We start from the raw sequence: 26,056 nt of genomic DNA on the forward strand, positions 1-26,056 counted from the left end.
CTGCCTCTGTGCAGACTAGAAAGGAGTTCACTAGCCTCTAGGTATGCTGCTGATTCTTCCTCCCCAGGTGCAATACTTCTTCCTCCCCAGGTGTCAAACTTCATCTGGTTCCGATCCACCCAACTTGCTAGCCTGTCTAGGTCCGCCTGTATCTGCAGCCTATTTTCAAGTGTGACCACACTCCCCCATAACTTGGTGTTGTCTGCAGACTTAGCCAGTAAACTCTTCACCCCCACATCCAAATTACTGATAAAGATGATGAAAAAGAACTGGACCAAGCAAGGACCCCTGAGAGACACCACTGGCCACTTCTTGCCAGGACGACATAGATCCGTTAGTTAGAACTCTCTGGGTCCTACCCCACAGCCAGCTTCCTACCCACCTAACTGTTGAGAAGTTAAGCCCACAATCCTCCAATTTTCCTGTGAGAAAATCATGGGATACCAGATCAAAGGCCTTTTGGAAGTCTAGGTATACAATGTTGACCTCCTCTCACTTACCCAGGTGGTGAGTTACCTGGTCATAGGAGGAGATGAGATTGGTAAGAAAAGACCTGCCCACAATGAAACCATGCCGGCTGTTGTTCAGAATCCTACCTTCTGCAAGTGTATTGCACACAGACTCCTTGATGAATTTTTCCAGGATTTTCCCTGGGATAGGCCAATTAGCCTAACCTATAGTTACCCAGGTCCCCTCTCCTCCCCTTCTTGAAGATGGGTACAACATTGGCCCTCTTCCAGTCTGCAGGGACCTCCCCCGAGCGCCACAAGTTTTGGAAAAGTTTCGCTAGAGGTCCCACAATGACTTTGGCCAGCTTCTTCAGTACTCCTGGATGAAGTTCATCCAGTCCTGCTGACTTGTAAACATCTAACTTTTCTAACTGATCATGCATCAACTCAACGTCAACAGTAGGAAGGCGGTCATTCCCACCATGCCTATTCTAAACCTTATCTAGTATTTTTTTCCCCCCATAGTCAGGTGAAATACCAAAGCAAAGTAATCATTCAGGAGTTCAGTTTTCTCCTGAGTGTCAATAACCAGCTGTCCCAAGTTGTTAAGCAATGGCCCCATGCTTCCATTTGGCTTCCTCCTGTTCCCTACATATTTAAATAAGGACTTCTTATTGTCCTTGACTTCTGTTGCTAGTTTAAATTTAGTCTTCACCTTAGCCTTTCTAATCTGCTCCCTACAAGTGGGGGCCATTGTTGTATAGCCCTCCTTGGGGACTATCCCAAGTTTCCATTGTTTGTATGCCTCTTTCTTCTTTTTCAAGAGGACCATGATATCCCAATTAAGCCAAGAGGACTTATCAGCCCTTTTGCTACCTGTCCTCTGCATGGGAATGGACTTCTTTTGTGCTTCAAGGATCACGTCCTTGGTGGTCTGTAGTACACACCAACAGTTAGGTCTCTCTCATTTTGCCCCCCTGCCCCATAGTTTGACCCAAAGGGTTTCAAGCCGCTCTTTTATGGAGCCAATGTCGGCCTCCAAGGAGGTGTATTGCTCCCTCACATACAGAGCTACACCTCCACTTTTCTTCCCTACTTGGTCCCTTCTGTGCAGGGTATAGCCCTCAATGGCTATGTTCCAATCATATGAGGAATCCCACCAGGTCTCCATAATCCTTACTAGATCATAATGCCCACTGGAAAGGAGGAGGGCTAGCTCCTCCTGCTTGTTCCCCATGCTCCTGGCATTAGTGTACAGGCACCCGAGTCCTCCAATTGAGACGCTCAGTGTTATGTCTCACAGAGAGAACCATTCCCTCAGCTCTTGCAAGAGTGGCTCTCCTAGTGTCCCCAGCTTTGAAGCTTACTTGTGTGCTAGTCCCTGGGCATGCTCCAGTCACTGTTTCCCCATCCCCTGGTGATCTTAGTTTAAACCCTTATCGTGGCCACCCCTGGGAGGAAGTGGGGGTGGGCTCTATCCTGTCACTGTCCCCTAGTCCTACCTTTGTGCAATGGTAAATAACAAAACTTCTGTTCATCATTTTTTTTTTTTTATTGACCTCTATCAGCCCCTTCACATCTGTACTCTGAGAAGTCCTAGCCACTAACTTCTCCTTACTGGGAATCCTCTCCATGTTCTTGACTAGTGGTCACCAACCAGTGGATCTCAATCTGCCGGTAGATCTTGGAGTCAATCTGAGGCTGGGGTGGTGGGGGTTGAGTGGTCATGTGCATGTATGCATGTACCCCAGCCCAGCAGGTCAGTCTGTGGGGCAGGGAAGGGGCAGGGGCTAGATCGACGCCCCCATGGAGAGGGACAGTGCTGCAAGGGTAAGTTGAGTGGGGCCCTGGCCAGATGGGACTTACCAGCTGGGGAGTCATGCCCCCCAAATATTCCTCCCCCATCAATTTGCCCCTCCACCCTTCCCTCCACGCAGATTTACCTACTGGGGAGCAGGGGACAAGGGTGGGGTGGGGGGTGGCAGCACACGGTAGATCTTAAGTTGCTTCTAAATGCCAAAGGTGGAGACCACTGCCCTTGACTACACTTCTTGTTGCCCTTCTCCATTTTATAGCTATACTATACCCTTTCAGAGATGGGAGGCAGGGGTGCAGGGGTGACAGAATTGCATGCAGAGTTCAAGGAGCAAAAGAGTGGTCATACCATTTGGATAAGATTTCATTGACAATAACACTTATATCTTGTTTTCAATTCCATTCTTCATTTCTAAAATTCTAATGCTTCTTAATGGCTGTTGAACACTGGACTGAAGTTTGCAGAGAACTATCCACAATAATTCCAAGATCTTACTCTTGAGTAATGTCAACTAATGTTTAGCCCAACATTGTGGATGTGCATCTTGGGTTATTCTTTCGCATGTACATCCCTTTGCATTAACCAACACTGAGCTTCATCTGCCATTTTGTCATCCATTCTCCCAGGTTTATGAGATTTTCCTCCAGTTATTCATAATTAGTTTTGGTTTTTCAGCACCTTGAATAGCCTGTTGTCATCTGTAAACTTGACCACCTTGCTATTGACTCCATTTTCCAAATAATTTATGAATATGTTAAACATAGGAGCCAGCACAAAAGTATGCTTCCAATATGGTATTTTTAAAATAACTCCCATGCTGCCTGAAAGTTTTTAACCACTTTCCTTCCCCTCTTAATTCCTTTTTAATACTCCAATCTTTGAGGTTAAATGCTACTGTTACAGACTATTTTGCTTTTTCCTCTCCTACAGGTGTCACACACACACCACAGTAGTTAAATTCCTGTGCGTTACTTGGCATTAAGTCTCGAGTGGCCCCTCTGTGTCTGTAACAGGGGGGCAATGCACCCATTTCTCTAACAGGGAGAACACAAGCTTGAGCTGCATTCTGGTGGTAGCTAAGCTTAGGCCAGCTATTAAGCAAGCATCTCAGGAGTCCAAAATGTAAGAGAGGAACAGGCTAAGGGGGCACCCCTGGGCTCAGTAAGGAAACTAAGAGATCCTATGTGACCAGAAATAGGAGGAGCTCAGGGAGATAAAAGTCCAGCCCTGAGCCAGGACAGGTAGCCAGGCCCTGATCCCCCCCAATGAAGAGCTGTGCCTGCAGAAGTGACTAGGGGAGGGAAACCAGAAGCCTAGAGAAAGGGGTTTCCAGTATATAAAAGTTTGAAGTGGGGTATAAGAGTCTGTTAAGAGACTGATAGGTTGATGTTGGTATTATTAGGCTTAAGTAGCTGGATTGTGGCTGCAGGGACATTGTGCAGGCCATGGAAGAGTGCCTGAGGAACACTGTTTGAGACCTGCAAGGGTCAGGGACCCAGAAGGGAGAGACAGCAAATGGGCTGAGGTTGAAGGGGGCCAAGGCCCAAACTAGAAAGGGCTGAGGCCACCAGGGGACAAGGCCTGAGTTGGTGAACCAAATTAGAATAAGACCTGTGAAGAATACGCATGGCAACAGGGGAGTCTGGAGGCTATGATCAATCTGCCAGTGCCTTCAGGGCTCTAATGGGGCAGGAGGGGGCCATGCCCCAGATGCCAACCTGGTGGAGGAGTTGGGGGGGTAGCACCAGCTGGGCTCTTCAGAGTTCTTATTGCATTTCATGACTCTAAGTATTGCTATGAGAAGAACGGGGGGAGGGAGTGCTGGAAACCAATGGTACGTCACTGCCTGAAGATGGAGCTGGAACCAAAGGTCCAAAATTAGCACCCTGAGGCAATTTGGGCCTGCAGGACCACGATCAGGGCATAGAAGGCTACTCGTGTGCCATTTGGACCTAAGTAGCATGAACAAGGTGTAGAACTGTTGTTAGGAGGCTGAGGGTCTGGTGAAAAGGAGGACCTAGGGTCCAGCTGAGTATGGGAAATGAAACTACAGGCAACGTAACTAGGAACACCCCAACATTCTGGGGAAACCTCACTATATGCTATAACTGCTATATCAAGGAGTAGCAGTGAAAGGGCTGGAGTGAGGGGCTGGGCTAGTTTGGCCTGGGCATTAGGGGGAGCCATGGAAACCCTCAGGGGTGGTTCTGTCACAGTGGGTCCATCTAAATGTGCAACTAATGCACACAGACTCTGGTGCTTATTGCTTGGAGGTTTTTTTGCTCCCAGGCATGCTGTTTGTATGTGCCCAGGAACAAGCAACTCCAGAGTATATTGCTCTAGAGTTTATTCATGTGCAGCACATTGAGCCCAGCTGGAGCAGCCACAGCTGGCAGCAGCCCAGAGTTGCTCTAACCATGCCCAAGGTGCAGTGGAGGGTCTGGCTGGGACACAAGTTCACTTCAGTCTGAGGGCTAGTCAACAGGCAGCCTCTGCACTGAAGAACCCTTGTGCCCAAACCAGCCAGGCAGAATCTACACATGTGCTTCTGCGCACAAAAAAAATCTGAAGTTGTTGGGTTTTTTTTTTTAGTTTTGTGTGCCCTAATAGGGGCACACATGGAGATGTTTACAGCATAGCTAAGTAGGCAGTTCCACAGTATGTCTTGTGTAGATATGTACAGTGTCTAGAAAGTTGGTCTCTGCATTTCACCCTGAAGTGAAATTCCCCCCACTCTATATGGAGATAACTGAAGTCACCCTGTGGTTATTGGGTTCTCCGTTATAATGTAACACCATGTGACAGGGGCAAGCTAGGGCCCAGGTCCTATGCCCACCCACCTATGGGGCAATCCACCCCGTTTCACCTGCCATGACTTTGCTGTTCCCATATACAGATGGTAAATGCTGGAGACTGCCTAATACATGCCCCAATGCCAGGGGGTGCTATCTATAGCTCCAACCTCCCCTACACCACAGCAGATGGCATCCACACAATGTTCTTAACGTATACCACAACTGGTGCTCCAGGGTCTCACAGGGACTCTTACTTCCTCCACCCCCCAGAGCAGCAGGTTATTGTGCTCAACTACAGGTCTTACTTTTGACCCATACTCAGCCTCCCAGCAGTGGAGGACTTACCAGGGTCAGGACTCACCTATCCCTCTGACTGAGCCCCCTTACTCAGCCTCTGGCCCAAACTTAGGCCTCAGGCATCCAAACACATACCTTGGCCTACTACTCTCTCCTGGGGTTCCTACTAAACTCACTCTAGGAACTCTATACCATGCCTCACCCTGGGGTCTTCATGTAGCCTGAAGAGTGGTGCAAGGGCCAGCCCTATGAGTAGTTGATTGAGAAGACTTACTCCCAGTTTGGCCTACTCAACATGCCCCTGGGACTGCCTTTCAGGCCTACTCATCCCCCCCCTTCATACAGTCCTTCAGGCCTACTCCCATTCAACACTACTCTGTGCAGAGCCACACAACTCTGCCCTCTTCCCTCAAACCTCACTACACCACCCCCTTTCAGAGACTCAGGGATGACCACCCCCATAGGCTCAGGTGGCACTCCATTTGCTGTAGGCCCACTACACTCACTTCCCAGGCTCTTAAACCCCCTCATGTGCTCAGGTGGCCACAGCTGTGCCTGGCCCCCACTACTACCTGCAAAGCCCACCCAAAGATGGGGGTTGGGGTTAAGGCACCCCTCCTCACCTTTCACCAGGGAGGTAACAGGCCTGGCATCTCCTGGAGACTCTCATGCCACCAAGAGCCCCACCAGGCCACCCTTCCTCAGCAGGATGCAGATTTAGGTCTTCCCCAGAACCAAGAGCCTCTAGCTCATACCTGCTAGATGTTCCCCACAACTCACCCAAGTAGTGTTTCTGCCTGGGCTGCTAGTAGTGAACTGTTATGTTTATATAGGCACCCAGTGTTCCAAAATGGCTGCTGCAATCAAGCATCTGCTGGCTGTCTGACTCAGCCCTTAAAGTGGTAGGCACTGCAAGTGCACTGCCACACACCGAAAGTAAACTCTTCCTTTTTAGACACTAAATTTCTACCCACTGAGACTCAATGGTAGCTCTCTTATCCAGTAAAATTTCTATTATATTTGATACAATACTATCTGTAACATAAAATGCCACTTCCCCACCACTACAACCTACTACTCTATCATTCTTCTGTAGTCTGCACCTGGAAAATACAACATCCTATTTATTTTCCTCCACCAGAATTGAGAGGCATCTGTTATGTCACTATCATCATAGAATCCATTAATTGCCCATTCTTTGTTCCTCTGTATTAAGGGCCATCACACTGTTCTTTTTCACTTGATCATTGACAGGTATTGCCCAGTTGTTTCCTCCTGGCTCACTCCATTCATAAGTGAGAAGCTCTTTAGAGTTCACTCATATCAACCAAGTTGCCTACTGCCCATGTGACTCCTTCTTAGTCCTAGGAAACAAGTTAACCCCTTCAATCCCAGAAATCTCAACTGGTAATAATACAATGTAAATGGGGAATCTCAGTCACAAGAATATTTTATAAATTTAATACAAAAAATGTCTGCTTTCTCTAGAATGGCAAGAAGCACAAAGATGGAAAAGGGCAACTCCCAGTGTGTAGATGCAACAGCAGCTGTAGGGGGGAGAAGGATCAAGCTGTCCTTCCAACACTGTTTTGTGTATTCCTTTAATCCTTGATTAAATGGCAAGAGGCAGCTTTGGGACAGTCTCCTGGCAAACAAGGATCCCAAAAGCTAGAACCCAGAGCACTCAGCACTTGCCTATTGCTGTCACTGTCTAGAGCCAGCTGCATGCTTTGAGCAGAGCTCAAAGAATAACACTGAGTTGCATGTAATTCAGTATTTTGTCACAAGGTTGAGTAGATGCCACCAGAAGTGCTGATGCTAATGGAAGTATTTGGCAGAGTGCCACTTCAGACATTTTGGATTGCCTGCTATTGTTGATTGCTTTGCTGATACTAAATACTGGCAGTACATCTATAAAAGTGTAATTTCCCAGTACCACAGAGGATGGAAACAGAAAATGGAAACATTTCCTCTTGCAATAGGACTGAGCCCAGTTCCCTTTGTTGTCCAGGAGCCACTCTACCCAAAATTGAAACTTCAGCCCTTTGCACAGAACTACAAGGCACAGAGTCAGAAATATGCTATAGCATTCTGCAGGTAACAGCATAGGCAATGAGAGTACTGCCATTGTAATGGGAGAGGAAGTAGCATGGGATCTTCTGAGCATATATTAGCCAGAGGAAGGTAGTCTCCATCCCTCTCCACACAGCGTGCTACTCTGACTTACAGGAAAAATCCCAAACTGTCCTCAGATTTGGCTGTTGTTGAGAACCTCCAGCCAGGAACTTCTGAATTGTTTAAGTACCAGCACAAGCATCAGCACTCTCCAGTCCATCCCTATCCCCCTACCATAGCCTGGCCAATGTCAAGTGTTTCAGAAGAAGACAGAAAAATAAAGTCCAAAAGCCTGTCCCTTGCATGAGGGAGAAATTCTTCCTGCCCTGACAGACAATCAGCAACAGACTTGAAGCATGGGATTGCCAACATGATAGTTGCTTCTAACTTCCAACCTGGGGTTTTAATAATACCTTGTAGAGTGATATATACATTTCCTTATTTCTACTGAAAATACCCTGCCTAATGCTTCCTACAGCTGCATCACACTGACAGCTCATGGTCATCCTATTGTTGACCGACATTACAGGTCCTTCTCTTCCTTGATTGTCTGTGTACCACTTCTTATAGCCAAAGTCCTTGTTATTAGTCCCTAGGTTCATCATTTTGCACTTCCTGTTGTTAAACTTTATACCATTTGTGGTGCTCCTTATAACAAGGTTATCTAAATCTTCCATATAATAATCCAGTCCTCTCCTGCATTGACAATATGTTACAGCTTAGTGACAGTTTCAAATTTTATTGGGATACATCTAGTTCTAATACTAAGGTCACTAACAAAATTATTAAACACAGGAGGTCCTAAAATCAATCCCTTCAGAACACCACTGGTAACCATGCTCCAGTCAGATAATTTTCCTTTTAAAATAACCTGCTGTCATTCTTTTTAGCCAGCTCCTTATCTACCTCATGACTGCAGCACTGAGCCCCAGCCTCTGCATTTTGGCCGGACCTTTCCTATGAGACACAGTGTCAAGGGCTTTGATTAAATACAGATAAATTAAGGCCACTGCTTTGCCCATATGTAGGAAATCAGTTATCCTGTAGAACAGGGGTGGGCAATTTAGGCTGAAGGGCCACTTAGGGACTTTGGGTAAGCTGTCATGGGCCATGTCATCTAAATTTTGTTCCCCCTTTCTCTCTGCACACCCTTACTTGCCCCGAGTCCCTAGCATGAGGCCAGGCTGGTGCCATGCTGTATTCCTGCACACCAGCTCAGGCCATGTGGGTACAGCTGATGTAGCTCCTGCCCAACCTGGCCACATGTAGGGGACTAGGGGATGGGGTGCAGGGGAAGTGGAGAAACACAGTGCAGCACTGGCCCAGCCTGGCCTGGATGACCCACAGTTCCTGGCCCCCTCCTTCTCTGACCCCCTCCTGCATCCCAAGTCCCTGAGTTGTGCCAACTGCTCCAGTTGTGTCCACATAGCACAGCCCAAAGCAGCGCATAGGAACACAGGGTAGCACTGGTGCCTGCGCCCCTACCAGGCCCTGGCCCAGCAGAACTCAAATAACCCGTGGCTCCTGGCCCCACCTACACCCCTTCCCCTGCTAGTGGGGAGAACTTACCTGAGTTTGACTCACTGAGTGCAGGGTCAGAACAAGTGGGTGGTCTGGGAAGGGGAGTGGAGTGGCTGCTGCTGCTACAGCTGGCTAGCATAGGAAAGGGAGAAGGGCAAGAAAAGGGCGAGAGGCACAGAAAGGCAAGGCAGCCAGCAGCTGAATACAGTTCTCCTTCAGGAGCCCTCATGGGCTGGGTAAAATAATTTGGCAATCTGGATCCATCCTGTGGGCTGTATTTTGCCCATGCTTAGTTGGAGAGCTCTGTATAGGCTCTGAGGTTCATCTCTGGTACAGAGGAGGAGTGAGTGACACTAGCTGAGTTTTAGGCCCTGAATTCCTGTCCTATCCTGATGCCCCAGACTTTACCCACTCTTGACGAGTATTATACAGATTACAGGTAACTGTCTGGGTAGGCTACAGACAAAAGGCAAAAACATGCCTACAGCCCAATCTTTTATTTGCTTGCACCTTAAAACAAGAAAACAAACATATATACCAAAATCTATCTGGCTACCTGCAACAGCAAAACAGATTCTCACCTATACTGGCTGGGGAGACTTGAGATGTGAGAGGAGGCTGGCACACAGATTAGCAACAGGTCTTCTTGAATTTGCCAAGTTCTCTAAATTTTCCTTCAGCCCAATATTTATTTATGCTCAATATATATAGATGGATGGTTTTAATATTCTAATAAATGATCTCTGATTGGTTTTATTTCAGTGTCTTTGTTTCACTGAAATTTTTGGAACTGGACTGAACCAGATCTCTTGCGGACTTGGAACATGTCAATTCATTCGAATTTATATCCTTGGGAAAAAAGAGACTTTCTCATCTTTCCTTTCCCATTGTGGAATGCTGTTCCTGTTTCTCTTCTATGGCTCTCTCTCACAAAGCTGTTTTTGATGTAACCAAATGTATTAGAAGTTGTTTCGCTATCATAGATATATATTTGTTAACATATTTAAATAATTTGTAAAAACAATCAATGCTACAACTATTTTAAGATAAAGTTATGATATAGTGTACATGGATTATTGAATGTATGGTCTTTCCTTATCTGCTTTCAGGCCTTGTGCTTTGTTTAATTGTTTGATGCCTTCTTTACTTGATTACCAAGTTAGGTGTCACATCTGCAAAGTTTCACACTGTGGTCACTCAGAAACAGGCTCTGGACCTTCTGCATAGCAACACTTCTGCAGCTTAGCTTAGGCCCCTTGAAAATGGGTAGCAACACAAGTTCCCTAATAGCAAAAAGCAGGGTACCTGTTGTTCAGCGTGCTGGTGGGCCATGCCATGATTGGGTGATGGATTGAGAGCCAGAGGAGAGTCAAGGGTCAGCATCCACCTCAGTTCTGGGCTGTTTGGCACAGGATGTGCCCCAGAGCCCAACAGGGCAAGCAGGAAACCTTGCTGACCATTCTGTAGAGGCCTGATATGCTGGAACTTCCTCTTCTCAATTTGCATTGAAAGAAAAAGGGAGAAGACGACACCATCCAGCAGCCCCAGGGACCCAGAGTAGCTGCCCCTGGCCTCAGCACCCTGTACAGACAGACCAGGCAGAGCAGAGATGAGCAGCTGTAGCTGGGAGGGAACAAGCACAACTTGAACTGAAGTGTATCAGCATCCCGGTGCCTGTTTGCTGGACCCATGGCTGGAGCAGTTCCTTCCAAAACAAATAGAAACAGAAAAGTCTCTGCCTCAGCAACAATTTTTGCTCGTTCTGATCCAGCCCTGCCTCTGCCTCCTGGGGGCATCTTCCTACACATGCTCTGCTCTAAGTATTTTTAAAACTCTGCTTTCACAAGGTAATTACACTTCTGCATTAAAAAAATTGGTTCTCCCTTCTATGTATCCTCACTTTTCTGTCCTCTACCTGCTGCCCAGGAGTCCCAGCCAGCTTCTTTTAACTCCATACTTCCTGGGCTCCCATCCCACAAACAGCCTTCTCTTCCCCTAAACCCCCTGCAGTCTGCCCTCCTCAAAAGAGCACAGCACACCATACCCCTGCTTCCTGTTGCCCCATCACACTCTTCTCAGCTGATCTCACAATATTCCCTGGGTTCCCATCTGGCCAATCTCCCCTCACCCCCTGTTTTCCAAATAACCTGCCTTCTCCAAAGTTCTTTCCCAGTCCCTGGACTTGTGCTGCTGCCAGACATTCTTCTCCGCTCCAAGTTGTCTACTAAGCATCCCTCCCCATTGCAGGAAACATCCAGCACCTCTCCCAGTGACATGATCCTGCCCCTAAGGATGTTTATTTTCCAGATGCCCCCTGCCCCAAGGGTACAAAATAAGTATTAGAACCTATGACTTGTCATCATAGCCAGGGCAGGTCAGAATTCTCTTCAAATGACCAACTTTATACCTTTTCAGCCCCTCTCCAACCTGCAACAGAGCCTAGAGGCTTACTAATGCAGAAAAGTTAACTAGGATCTCTGGGCCAGGTAATGGTTTCACTGGGTTGGGGCCATGCCACATATCCAGCACTTGTTCAAAAGCTGGGTAAGCGGGATTATCTCAGAGCAGCCACACACTGCCATGGGCAGAGTGGGGCTGGAAATCAGTGTCAGTGATGCATGGAATGGGTCACTGTGAATGGCAGTAGCAACTCTGCTCACTACACACATTGGAGCCACAGGAACAAGCCACCTGGCAGCTCTGACCCCTTATTCCTGTTTTGCTGGGCACACTCCTTAGCAATCTCAGACACAGGGTAAACTGAACTGTGCCTCTCAGCCATGCTTTTACAGAAGTGTCCTCTTTGCTGACAGCTGTGCACTCTGGGTGTAGTTGTGTAGTTTGTATAGTGGGTGACAGAAACTTGGCATTGCAAGGGGGAGACTGTCAAACTTGTGTGTGCAGTCTGTGTTGTACTGTAGTCAAGGGAGTGATGTGTGCCCCCTTTTCATGAGTTGGTCATTATTAGTAATTCCCGCAATATGGTTGGTTTTAGGGATAACCTGAGAGAGGTGCTGAACAGACTTACTCTGAATTCTTCAGGGCCTTTTTAGTCAGAATCATAGAAAATTAGGGTTGGAAGGGACCTCAGGAGGTCATCTAGTCCACCCCCCTGCTCAAGGCAGGACTACTCCCAACTATATCATCCCAGGCAAGGCTTGTCTAGCCAGGTCTTAAAAAACTCCAAGGACTCCATAACCACTCTGGGTAACCTATTCCAGTGCTTTACTACTCTCCTAGTCAGAAAGTTGTTCCTAATATCTTTCCTAAACTTCCCTTACTACACCTTGAGACCACTGCTCCTTGTTCTGTCATTTGCCACTGCTGGGAACAGTCTAGTTCCATCCCCTTTGGAGATGGTATGTGATCGCCACCCTGTAGTAGGGCCGTGCAAGGCTTTAGACAGAGTTTTGGATCTGGAGAAGCTTTGGATGTTTCAGGGTCTGAAGCACCACATCTGGGTTGAAGCGCCGCCTCGTTTGGCTTCCTGAAGCGCTTCGAGCCACCTCAGAGATCTGGCCATAGGGTATAATGGGCAAACAATAAAATATCTATAACTTTGTTATTTTTTGTCTGATTTGGATGAAATTTTCAGGGTTGGTAGACTCTGAAGAGATGAGGAAGCCTGCCAAGTTTCAAGAAGATTGGTGCAGGGGTTTGGGGGCAACTGCCCCTCAAGCTGCAGACAAGCAAAACTGGTGCCATGGGTGTTCCCAGTTACCAGTCAATCAATCATGATTCACTCAGGAACCAGGGACTCAGGGACCAGCTCAATACACAGGACCTAGCTATTACATAACAACTTAACGAGCATCAATTAGCACCCACAAAACCAGGCTAAGGAGAGGAAAGAATCAATACAGACAATCAACTGCCCCAAGACAGACACAGTCTTGGCAGGAGTTTTGCCTGTCAGCAGCTAGGGGTGCAGGGCCCCAGGACTCTCCTGCACTGACCTCCTCAACAGCTGGTAGGTGTCACAGCAGGGGCCACCAGCCCTGCAGCTGTCACCCCGCTGCGCCTGAACACACTCAATGTCACCCGTGGCACGAGGTTTTCTTGTCTGCAGCTTGAGGGACAGTTCCCCCCAAACCCCTGCACTGATCTCCTTGAAACTTGGAAGGCTTTGTGGCTTCAGTAAGAGCTACCAGTCCTGCAGTTTTCACCCCACTGTGGTGTAACACACAGCCGTGACATGAGTTTGGCTTTCATGAGTTTGGGGTACAGTTCCTCACAAACCCCTGCACTGATCTTCTTGAAACTCTGCAAATGTCATGCTCTCAGCAGAGGCTATCATCCCTGCAAGGTTCATCCAAATTGGACAAAAACCAACAAAGTTATAGATATTTAATTGATTCCCCATTATACCCTAGGGCCAGATCTCCGAGGCGGCTCCGAAGCTTTGGAGCCGCTTCGGCCAGATTGAGGTGGAAACTCAGTCCGGAGCACTAGGTCAGATCACTGCCATCCATAGCAGCTGGATCTGAAGCCAGATTGGATCCCTGCCGATTTATACGAGCCTACCCTGTAGCTCTTTGCTTGAATGTCAGACATTGTCTTTGAGGTCAAGGGCCGATGTGCCACCCCTGATGGGGTGGGCAAGACAGGCCAGTGAAGCATCCTTCACCCACAGTGGCCTCTGGGTCTCTCCTCTTGTATTCTCTTTCTCCTGATTACCCTTTATTTCTGCTTGGTCTCCCTGTGGTCATCATGCTGTTCACATTCCACACTGTCAGCATAATTCTTTGTTTCTTAAACACATCACATGCATACATCTTCATTTGGTCATTTGTTGGTGTCTTAATTTGGGCATCCCACAAAAACTGGAGAGCCCAGGGGCTTTGCAGCTGGTTACTGTGACCTGATGCTAGTTCTGCAGGTTTTCAGCTTCACAGAATGTATGTGCCTGTTTGTCTGCTAGCTTTGGACATGGTGTCTGCTAAAATGCCGAGAACTTGAATCTTTGCCACAGACTTTAGAAACCAATTAACCCTTGCCATTCCCCTGGACCATGGTTCTAAAGCAATATTCACTCTACCTACAAGCCAGTTTCCAAAAGCAAATTTCTAAATATCATTTTTAGCCATCAACCTTACCCTCCAGCATATCTACTACTCCCTGCAGCTTGGTGTCATCTGCAAACTTGCTCTGAGGGTGCACACCATCCCATCTTCCAGATCATTGATGAAAATATTAAGCAAATCCAATCCCAGGACTGACCCCTGGGGCATTCCACTTGATACTGGCTGGCAACTAGACAGTGAGCCATTGATTATTACCTTCTGAGCCCGATGCTCCAGCCAGTTTTCTAAGCATCTTAGTCTATTCATCCAGCCAATACTTTCTTAGCTTGCTTGCAAGAATTTTGTGGTGGACTGTATCAAGTCTTGCTAAAGTCTACTGCTCTCTGTGCATCCACAAAACCAGTCATCTCATCTTAGAAGGTGATCAGCTTGTTCACTCATGACTTGCCCTTGGTGAATCGAAGATGACTGTTCCTAATCACCTTTTCCTCCTCCAAGTGCCTAGAAATGGATTCCTTGAGGACCTGTTCCATGATCTTTCCAGGGACTGCAGTGAGTCTTGCTGGTCTGTAGTTCCCTGGATCCTCCTTCCCTTTCTTAAAGATGAGCACTATATTTGCCCTTTTCCAATTGTCCAGGACCTCTCGCACTTTTAGCCTGTGCCTGGTTTTCGACCACTGCTCCAGGCAGCTCTGGAGTCCATCACACCTTTTCCTGGGTCAGCCCTGGCTAATCACTAGCTTCACTGTGTGCTGTGTCACCTTCTTTTGGCTGACCCCATTCTCTATACCAGCTGCTGATGGACTTTCTCCAGCTGCAGTGAATTATGAGCACCTACATTCGATGCCTGATGACAGCAGTGGCACATTGGAACATGAATGTGAGTGTGTACAGGGGGCCACAGTCTATTACACCGTTATGGCACTATCTGACTGGTGCAGAGAACAGTAACCCCCCTAGACAGTGTCTACAGATGCCAGCAGTTAGCCCTTCACTTGCTGAAGGAGAAAGCTCAAGAGCCAGGTACCTTGTAAGCATGCTGGTAATGACCTTGATCCAGCTGGTTGGTTCATAGGTGCTTTTTCAGCTGGGCTAAAGTTATGGTTACAGCCACAGAATTTTCTCCTGGTTGATACCACTTGCAGCCACTCAGTAAATCTTCCCTGGAATGGGAAGAGCCATGGTGTTGGCAGTGGCGATGAGGTGAAAGTGTTTACTGGTACCTAAGATTCTGAGACAGACGCAGCAGCTTGGGCAGCCTGGATACACTGTGCTTGGTGGAACAGGTAGGGTGTACACAGCCTGCCACAGTAGCCATGAGATACCAGAATGGTACAGAGAGCTAAAGCCCTTCCCCCTCAGTCACAGCCTGTGGGTACTAATTGCAGTATTGCCAATCCCTGGCGTTATGAGGTTTTTAAAAATTAGAAATGTGGATTTGTTGTTGCCTGCTTGGTATTTTTTTAAATGTTGCAATCTAAAATTCTCCTGTGAGGCACATGGGAGCAGAATGGGTAAGACATCTTGCCCAGGCTGCAGAGAAAAGAGTTTGAGCTCTGCTCCAGATTTGTGCCATAGGCCACCCTCAATTGACTTGGGTATAGATATGTCTGCAGTCACTGGGGCTGGGGATTTCAAGGCAGACAGAATGATGGAGGTCAGATCACTCCCTTACCTATTGGTGGCTACGAAAACTGGCATTTCTCAATCATGTTGGTCTTATGAGCTGTTAGATTTAAGTGGATCCTTGGCCTTGATGATTCTACTGTAATTCCATGAGTGCCAAAGATGGGTCTTTATGGAAAACAGCAAACATGGCAAGACATGATAAAAGCATGGAACCTGCCAACACTGTTACCTTCTCTCCTCTGCTTCCCTTCCAGATGTTTGGGGCCTTTTCTTCCACCTCAATACGAGTCAGCAGCAGCTTTTATGGTACAGGGGAGACTTTCCTCTTCTCCTTCTCCCCAGAGTTAAAGGTGAAGGTGATGCTCATATTCTGTGTGCGTGCAGTCTGGAATAAGCTTGTGTCTCTCAGTGACTGCCACTGAAGAGTGGAGACAGAAGTCTCTGTTGGCCAAGGCCCAGTACAGCTTGGGCCCATGGAGTGGTGGGGTACATTCATGCTCAGAAGTGGCAGGCAAAATCCCAAGAATTTCTGCTTCCCCTTCCCCTCCAGATATGTGTCACAGTGCCCTTCCTGCTCCAGAGCAGCAGCTTTGGATTGGTCAGCTACTCAGCTATGTGGGGAGACCAAGAAGGTGAAGTAAGATATCCCTTCCCTTTTCACCTAAGGCCTTATTTCGCTCTCTGATGCTGGTAGCTGTTTTCTGTCATAGCACCAGGAGTGACAGAAACTGTTGAAGGCTCTCCCAGCTCTAGGGACACCAGGCTAGCTTCTGCGAGTAATGGGCCTGGCCTATACACAGCAGAGTGACCACCTGGAGTATAGTTCTCCTTGAACTTCCACTAGGATCCCCCTTTATCCCTTAGTGCTCATTCCTGCCCAGTGCCAAGGGTAAGAAATGGGAGTTCATGGGGCCCAGAGGCACTGCCCCCTGGTAATGAAGAACCTCCTCTCTGGAGGAGGGGGGCATGCTGCCAAACCACTTATCAGTGTAAAAGGAATTATCCTTAAGTATGTGCCGCCCCTGACATGACCTCTCCCTGCCTTTCCCCACCAAATGCTCTTAAGATCACAGAGCAACATGCTGAAACCAGGCTCTGCTGAGCTTTGCACCAAGCCCCCTACACTGAAATACAGCTGCCCTCTGCTGCACACTGAATGAATAGTAGGAGCAAAGCTAGTCTGCATCAGGCAGGGTCCATTACTGTAGTTAAGCAGGCTTCTTGACCAGAGTGGCTGTTCCTGAGAGCCTGGAGGAAAGGAAGCCTCTTGCTGGGGGTCACCAAACCAAAGGGAGTTATTTCTTGACATCATTACATTCAGACCCCTCCTCTGGCAACCTACAAATACACAGTCTGAGCTCAACAGAGCTTCTCCAGTTCCTCTGTCAGCCTATCTAAAAATGGCCACACAACACCACTGCTGAACTAACTCCATCCTCAGGATGCCATTGCCTTCACAGGAGTGTTCCATTAGTAGGAATAATTGCTAAGAGGTAATACCTCCCCAAAGAAATCAAATTGCTGAATTCATTATAAATAAAAGAATCATTTAGAATCTAATTATTGGAAAATACTAAACATTATTAAAAGCAATGGGCAGAATTAGGTTATTTTGCACTCCCAGGGGTATGTTCATCCTGCTGTGGCTGAGACAGGACTCCTCTTAGAGCTGTTTGCTATGGGATAGCCTGGAAGTCTTGTCTTTGGGCCACTTAGAAGCATCACAAAGGTACAGAACATGTGAGCTGCTGGTTTGAGTAGGACAGGAAGGAGAATACTGACTTTCCAGTTGTACATCTTAGTTTTGTCAGGGTCTGGTGAAGTAAGTGAGGCCAGATGGGCCCTATGCTATCGAGGCACAGCACATCCTTTGTGAGCACATCAAGTTATTCTCAGTACAGGAATCCATGGAGTAGGCTCAAGTGTCAAATGGTCCATCCTTTATCCTATGCAGTCCTGAAGTGGCTTTGTGTGTGCAATGTAGGTCAAAACTGCAATATTTAGTGTCCCCTGGAGAGCTAGCAGCACTGTTTCAATCCCTGGCTTGGATTATGCTGTCTAAAAACCTTAAAGTATCTATTTGTGGCTGTATTCACTTCTGGTGTAAGCTAGTATTAATGTTCTGGCTGCGGAAAGCGGCCCCACTCCCCCCACCTGCACCAGGGCTGAGATTTTTTTCCTTGTTTGTTTTTAACCTATGGTTTGCTGAATAATTCCTTCTTCCATAGACTGACTAGAGCCAGAAGCAACCCATGAGTCCAGGAAGCGGAAGAAGGGATAAGGATAATACCAGGAGTAATGGGGATAATTGATTCTGTGGTTATATACAAACTTGGGAATCCCCCAGCTTAGATAAACACTTTTGTTGATTTGGAGCTGAGGTTGCTCATGTGGAAACCCCAGTGTGGCACCTAGGAACTCCTCTGCTTACTCCCTCCTCCTACTCCTTTGCCAGAATACACAGCTCTTCTTGCACTTAATTTCCACCCACCTACCCACCACTCACAGGCCACATCATGAATCTTGCCCTTATTCACAGTGAATGCAGAAAAGTGTACATTTTTCTGGCCTTGTCCTGGCAGTAGCTGGTGGTTTTAGAATGGGCAGACAGTCTCTTGGGTATGATATATGTTATTTTGCTGTACTACAGTGTGGTTCTGTGGTAGGAGAATGGGGGAAGGTTAAGTACTAATATGTTATTATGTCCACTTCCTCCCCCCCACCCCACCCCTGGCCCCTCACCTGCCCAGCCCAGGAAGTTCTAAGGAACTATTTGGAGAATAACTCAAGATCACTCCAACAGTATCAGAAAATATTAGGGGGGGTTTCAGTGGAGAGCTTCCTGGTTGGAAACCAAAACATTTCTGTTCAGGCTTAAGCATTGGTACATCCTTGAATCTATGGGTTGGTTGCATTCTCCTCTCTGAGTCAGGCTCTCTAGTCAGATTATGTTTCTCAAGATACAGTACTTCCTTTTTGAAGGGAGGATGCATCAGAGAAGTCCCTGTCCATGGTACATCACTGGAAATGATGCAGCCCATCCAGAGGGGACAGTATAGGGAGGAGAATAAAAGCATGAAGAACGTGGAGTGTGACTCCCCATGAAGTACAGTGGAGCATTTTAGAACAAAGAATTTCAGATTTCATTTTCTTTCTTTCTTCATAACATATTAACACTTGTCATGGAAATCAGAGACTCTGGGGAAAATGTCATTTAGCCCAAAGCCCCCAAACCCAATTTTCCATGAAAAAATACAGTTCTTTCCTGCAGTCATGCTAGGAACCTCTGTAAAACTGATTTAGGGTTATATGAGGAGTCACAGTCTAGGAACTGAGCAGTGTGTTGTGCACAGGGAAAGGGACACTTGCCTAGGGATATCCTAGGATTGCTGTGGGTATGCATCTGGGATTTACAAGGGAGTAATCTTCAGTCTCAGAAAAGGAAGTGCTGCATTTGCCCAAATACTACTTGGTTTAGGTCAGACATTGACCTAAGACATTCAGAGAAGGGGTGTTTAGCAGAAGGCAGCAGTTAGGAAGTTATCATTTTTACTGAGAATATAACTAGGAGTGTAAGCTATGTGGGGCAGGATGGTAGAGAGTCCCTGAGGCTGTCATTGTCTGCTCAGGTCTCTGTGCCATGTGTTTTCCCAGGACAGAAGGGAGTCACCCCTCATCTGTTCACTGGGATCTTGATACATAAATGGTACCTTCCCCTCCCCCTGCTGCTTTTCCCAGTGGCAGCAGAGCTCCCAAACAAAGCAGATCTTGAAAGTGGGGAGACTCTAATTAGGGGTGTGTGAAGCTTCAGTCTGGATTCGATTCAGAGAAGATTTGTCTTAATTTGGAGGCTGAATCCTCAAATCTAATCAGAAGAAGAAAAAAACCCCTCTGAATTGATTTGAAGGCTCTGAATCAATTTGGAAAACATTCAGAGATTCAGAAGGCAGTCTTTCAAGGAAACAGAAACTGAGAAAAGGGACAGGGAGTAGGGGGGGAAAGACTGACATCTGTATCTGGCTAGTGACTGTGATCTTTCCCTGAGTCCTCTTCCAATCACAGTGCTCTGTGTGAGGGACATAGGAACAGAATATAAGCCTCTGTCTGCATGCTTTATGTGCCTTTTGTGAGCTGTTTCTGCCTAAGCAACAGCATCTGAAAAGTACTGGACTGGCTTGGCTTCCTACCTAGTCAGTCTCCTGAACAGTCTTGCTGTTCTTGGAAAGGATTGGATATAGCTTACTAACTAGAATCCCTCTATGTATCCCTATCCAATCCATTTCTTTCAATTTATATTTGTTCTTGTTTTGTTTTTTTCCAACACTTTTTAAAAGGAAAGCTATGTTTTCCCTGGCAGTGTGATCCATCACTGTGTAGGAAGCACATATATTACACACACTCAAACACATACATCATAGAAGAAGTCAGATATCATTAAACAGAACACAACACAGAAGAAGTCAGACAGTCATAGAAGAAGAGATTATATATAGTTACTATTAGTTATAGTTACATACAGACTAAAGACAACACAGATGAAGTCAGATAGAGATTCAGATTATTAAACACAACACAGAAGCCAGACAGTCATAGAAGAGATATTATTTTAGTTACACACACAACAGTAAACACAACACAGAAGAAGTCAGACACAATCATACATCAGAGAAGAAGAAGAAGACGTATATTATTAGTTAGTTACATAAACAGACACATTTTCCAGCACAGGAAAGATTAATATGAAGCGTGCTGGAAAGGCAGGTGGCCTGGCCGGACCAATGAACTTCAATTCATCAGCCTCCTAGGTACAGAAACTCATGGACTCAATATGGACAATGGATTTATGACACATTACAACCTGCTAGACATCTGACTCCCCAGGGTACCTCTCCACTTTTACCCACTACATCCCCCTTCCTGCTACCCCAGCCTGTCTCTCTCACCCTCTGATGCCTCCATTTCCATTTTCACTAACTGGCTTTCCTGCCTGCACTTGCATGCCAGCCTCTGGCTACTTTACTATTCCTTCCATCCAGGAACAGTGGGCACACACACCAACTGCAGGTGCCTCCTTAGCCTGAAAAAGGGGTTTTTAACCCGAAAGCTCTGCTAAGATATATTTCTCTAACTATTCAATTGGTATACCAAAAGATACCAGATTGACCCAAAGGACCTTGTCTACCAGTGCCATATCCTTAGACCAACACCCCAGCACCTGTTCCTGGTCAGCTGACCGGAAGGACACAGGGTCCTGGGCACATATAAGCCCCAGGGCTGGGGCTGGCAGGGAGAGTTCTCTGGCATCTGCTGGAGAAGAAGCTCCTGCAGGAAAGGAAAGAAGGGTTCTGTGACAGTTTGTTTGCCTGAGATGCTAGTGTTACTGTACTGCAGTGCACTACTTACCTGTTGTTATTTAAAGTGGTGGACTGAAATGAAGCTGTAGGGGAGGAGGAGTTCTCATTGGGGCACACTACCGTGTCATGTAGAGGCCCCAGCATCAGTGAGGGCGGACCTTAATACACACACGCACAGTCACACAAGTGAGGGTGTGCTTTAACACACATGCTGGAGAAGAACCTCCTTCAGGAAAGGAAAGAAAGGCTCTGTGACAGTTTGGCTGCCTGAGATGCTAGTGCTACTATACTGCAGTGCACTGCTTACCTGTTGCCATTTAAAGTGGCAAATGGGACTGAGGCTGTAGGGGAGGAGGAGGCCTAATTGGGGTACGTTGGGGTACTACCATGTTGTGTAGCGGCCCCAGCACCAGCAAGGGCATGCCTTAACACACACACAGTGTCACCCATGTCACGAGTTTTGCTTGTCAGCAGCCTGAGGTGCAGTTTCCCAGAACCCCCTGCACCTATCTCTTTGAAAGCTGGCAGGCTCCATGGCTCAGAAAGGGCTATTATCCCTACTGTTGTCATCCAAATATGCCATAATACATGCACATGACTTTTCTTTCAACTTTTCACAACTTTTCTTTCGAGATTTTGAGGTGCAACTTCCCAGAATCCCCTGCACCTATCTCTTTGAAACTTGGCAGGCTTCATGCCTTTATAAGGGGCTACCATCCCTGCTGTTTTCATCTAAATCTGCTTTAACACACACGACATGAGTTTAGCTTTCAGCAGTTTGAGGTGCAGTTTCCCACAAACACCTGCAGCTATGTCCTTGAAACCTGGCAAGCTTTGTGCCCTCAGATGGAGCTATGAGCTCTGCAATTTTTATCTGAATCAGCCAAACCATGACAAAGTTGTAGTATTTCAGTGATTCCCTATTATAGTCTATGGTTGAATCTCTGAATCTCTCCAAATTAGCACCAAATTTTCCAACGCTGAATCAGCTGAATCAATTCAGGACAGTGGCCCAAATCTCCAAATTGAATCACTGTCTTTTGAATCAGCCAAATCCAAGTCCGTACCAAATACTTCTCTATTTGCACAGGCCTAACTCTAATTGATGCAATGGTGCTTTAAACTGTAATCTGAGTAGGGCCTCTTGGGGAACTCCATTCTGGTTGAGAATGAATTTTTCCTTAGAAACCATTCCAGACTATATGGGAGGGTTGGGGTTTTCAGGTCACTTCCAGGTCAGCTTCTTTCTCTAGGATCATGCTCTGAAAAATCTGAGTGCAACAACAAAGCAGGTGTTCTTTTGTAGTCAGTTGTGTGTTGTTGGCACTATGCACAGCACTGGCTGGGGGCTGCAGACTGAGCTTCAGTGGGTGCCTCTCCTTACCCAATGGACTCACTGCAGGGTAACTTAGTGGGGCCAGGTAAGGAGCTCTACTTCATCAGCTATTAGTTTAGTTGTTAATGAACCAAGAAGCTAAGTAAAACCCTGAGTTTTTGGTTGTAGCAGTGTTGGTCTAAGGACATATGCAAGAAAACTTCTTTGAGTAGATGTGATACCTTGTATTAGACTGAGTAGTTGGAAAAAGTTCTTAGCAAGATTTCAGGTGCAGTCACCCTTCTTCAGGCATAAGAAATCTAATTAAAGCCTGAAGCATTTTTACCCTCCTTTTGTGCTGCATTCTACTGCCTGGTGGATTCCAGCATGTTCCTATTTAAGTGGCTCTTCCAGATTAGGAAATGCTAAGGACCAGGCTCTTCAATCACCCTTTAGGAGACAGGAACCCCCACTACTGAAGGAAATCTAGGTCACTAGGAATGAGAATGGAGCTGGTGTTGGAACTTCCCTGTCCACTGTAGGCCAGCTTTCAGGCCAGTATTGGGGGCTCATTTTCACATGGTCAAGGGCTGTTTTATGCACAACCAATTACTTGGCACATTGCAACAGCCATCTCACATGATCATTACCTGAATCAGACCCCAAGAAATCATGTGACTGGCCTTGAAGATTTTGCAAAATAACAAATGTTTATTCTTAATATTGCTTTGTCTCAGTTTTTAGAGAGCAGTCAGGTCACTTTGCCCAACTTCTGGCTGAAACCACAAAAGCTAGTGGTTTTCTTCTTCAGAGAAACCTGAAATTCAGCTGTATCCAAGTAATTCCAGGAACTGGCAACTTCAGACATGCTACACAATCATGAGAACTGGCAACATTTAGGATGCTGACCACTGGCAATAGGATGCACCTATGCAACATCGGTGTCGCCTGAATCTTGACCACAGGCTGCCTCTCTTTGCTGCCTTGGGTAGCTGCTAGGTGAAGCTGGCAAGTGCCACTTCCCCAGAGCAGGGAAAGAGAGAATTCAAAATAATTTTAGTTGAGTTGGAGCTGTTCCCCTCCTCCCAGAAACCCATGATTTTCCAGCCTCCTGACATTGGAGAAGCCAGAGAAAATTCTGCCCCCAGTGACGCCATTCAGGATTTTGCACCAAGCTAGAATCTTTAGAGCTTGGGGAGCTCTAAACCAATTCAGTTCAAGACTACATTGCAGTATTGTGGTCCAAGGACTACCTCTTCAGCTGGGATGCACCAGCAGTCTAAGCAGGGCCAGGGCAAGCCACTCATGAGCAGCTTTCTCCACACATTAGCAAACCCACCCGGTATTCTCCCAAACCATGCTTTGACTGCTGTTGTTTGCTTCTCCCTGTAGGTGTTCAAGTGGACAGGCAGCAACACTTTCTTCATGAAAGGAGATGCAGATTTGTTTGTGATTGGCGGGGGCAGGTATGTAGCCACTTGCGATGCAGATACTTCATGTGGAGCAAAGTTCTATGGCCTGTTCTAACTAGATGATCCTCCAGGCCCTTCTGGCCTTAAAATTCAGTCAATGGCTGCTGCACCACAGAGGGCAGCCCTGCAAGGAGGCAAGCACAACATGATGTCCCCACAGCCAGCACTGATGGTCAGGAAAGAATCAGAATTGTCTTGATGGGCTAATGAAGCTCTCCTCTGAGCAGCAGGAGTCTCAGGCTGCATGTGTCACCCGCTGACTGTATGCCTAATGGAGCCAGCTTTGCCAGGTGGCTGTTAGAGGCAGCTTCAATGCAGGTTTTACATTCTGTGTAGACAAACCTGAACTAACCTTCAGCTACTCTGTCATGTGCTGACACTGTGTAGCATGGAGTTCAGCACAGACTAGCCACCTAGCCACTCACCTTCTCAGGTAGGTTTTGCAGCCTATACTCGGCAGCATGCTGTGACATCCCAGTAAGTTAGTTTAAAGCTATCTCAGAAATGCCTGCATGACCTGCATCACACTATGACTGCAGTGCAGGCAGACCCAGAGTCAGGCCTGTTCTGAGACTGGCTGCTGAAGCACCATGTAACACTGGGAAGGATGAATGAGTAGGGAATGGATCCAGGTGGATCTGGACAGGTTGGGGAAATGGGCAGAATGAAATAGGATGCAGTTCAACAAAGACAAGTGCAAAATGCTGCACCTGGGCAAAAAGAACCACCAACACACTTACAGGCTGGTGGATGACCTTCTCAGCAGCACAGCAGCGGTAAGGGATGTTTGAGTCATAGTTGACTCCAAGATGAACATGAGTTGTCAATGTGACAAAGTGATCAACAAAGCTAACTGCACTTTATCATGCATTAGCAGATGTATGATGAACAGGTCCAGGGAGGTGATGCAGTATTTCCCCTCTATGCAGCACTGGTCAGGCCGCAGTTGGAGTATGGCATACAGTTCTGGGTGCTGCAGTTCAAGAGGGATGCAGACAATCTTGAAAGGGCTTAAAGGAAGGCCACTCGTATGGTCAGAGACCTGCAGGCAAGGCCCTGTGAGGAGAGATTGAGGGACCTAGATCTCTTCAGCCTTTGCAAGGGAAGACTGGGAGGTGATTTTGTGGCTGCCTATAAATTCATCAGGGGAGGGCAGCATGGAATAGAAGATGCTCTGTTTACTAGGGCACCCTCTGGAGTAACTAGGAACAATGGCCACATATTGACAGACAGTAGATTTAGGTTGGACATTAAGAATAACTTCTTCACAATAAGAGTTTCCAGAATCTGGAAAGGGCTTCCAAGGGAGGTGGTGCTCTCCCCTACCCTGGGGGTTTTCAAGAGGAGACTGGACAGGCACCTAGCTGGGGTCATCTGACCCCAGCACTCTTTCCTGCCCAGGGCAGGGAATTGAACTCAGTGACCTACTGAGGTCACTTCTGGCCCTAACATCTATGAATCCATGAATGGCTTCCACCTCAGCATGTCCCTGTGTAAAGAAAGTATCTCAGGATTCCAGACCATCAGAATACATGTGAACAATACAACCTAGAGATTGTGGTTAGATTTTGCTGTGCATGCACTTGGCTACGAGCGTGTGTTTATGCTTGTTACTCCCTTCCCAGCTTGTTTCCTCCTCTATTAGTCCCAGAATCTTCACTAACCATGGCACCTCTTCCCCATGACTGTAGTGTCTCAGAAGGCAGCTGACTGGCAGATGCAATGAAAATGGAGTCGCAAGTTAACTGTCACTTGTAAACTGCTCCAAGGAAGCCCTGGTGCTTGGGTTATTTCCCCCACTCACTGAGAACAGCTCTAAAGCCTTTTTCAGTCCACACTGCTTTGTTCACTGAAAGCATCTGCTGGAATGAGCAACCACTTCAGCTGCTGGGGTGAGCTCTCAGTTTACTGTCCGCAAGATGGAACATGCTGGAGGAGATCCAGGGCAGGGAGCAGATGCTTAGAACTAACAGGAAAAGATTCTCAGGGTGGCTAGATAGGTTGCTGGCTTGTGTGAGTGTGCAGATAGTCCAGGACATGAATTGTGCACTCTCTGATGGACTCAAGCCATGTTACTCCATTGGTATGGGAGTATTGGATTGAGGATGGATTCCCATTCCAGTTATGGCCACAGTCTATTGCACTGCCTCTCATGAGTACACAAGGTGGAGCTGGACCTTTATTTTCTGCCACAGCCAAGCTTTTCCTGAGTAACCCAGTCTTCCTTTCTTCACCATTCACACCCCTCCCCACCCCTGCCTGGAAGAAG

The 26,056-nt window shown here is 47.0% G+C and overlaps 1 protein-coding gene across 2 annotated transcripts in view; it reads left to right on the forward strand.

Annotated features, from left to right (window-relative positions):
- Positions 1 to 26,056, forward strand: part of TLDC2 (TBC/LysM-associated domain containing 2) — an 81,677-nt gene that overhangs the window by 43,189 nt on the left and 12,432 nt on the right. The window contains exons 4-5 of one of the 2 annotated variants that reach the window (XM_090020659.1): positions 15,901 to 15,996; positions 23,708 to 23,781. In XM_090020659.1, coding sequence (XP_089876785.1) covers positions 15,901 to 15,996; positions 23,708 to 23,781 — 170 coding nt within the window. The remainder of the gene's footprint in view (positions 1 to 15,900; positions 15,997 to 23,707; positions 23,782 to 26,056) is intronic. The other variant, XM_090020660.1, reaches the window with a different exon arrangement.

The sequence above is a fragment of the Crocodylus siamensis genome, chromosome 10 (assembly GCF_052110815.1).
Source record: "Crocodylus siamensis isolate JL-2025a chromosome 10, ASM5211081v1, whole genome shotgun sequence".
NCBI lineage: Eukaryota > Metazoa > Chordata > Crocodylia > Crocodylidae > Crocodylus > Crocodylus siamensis.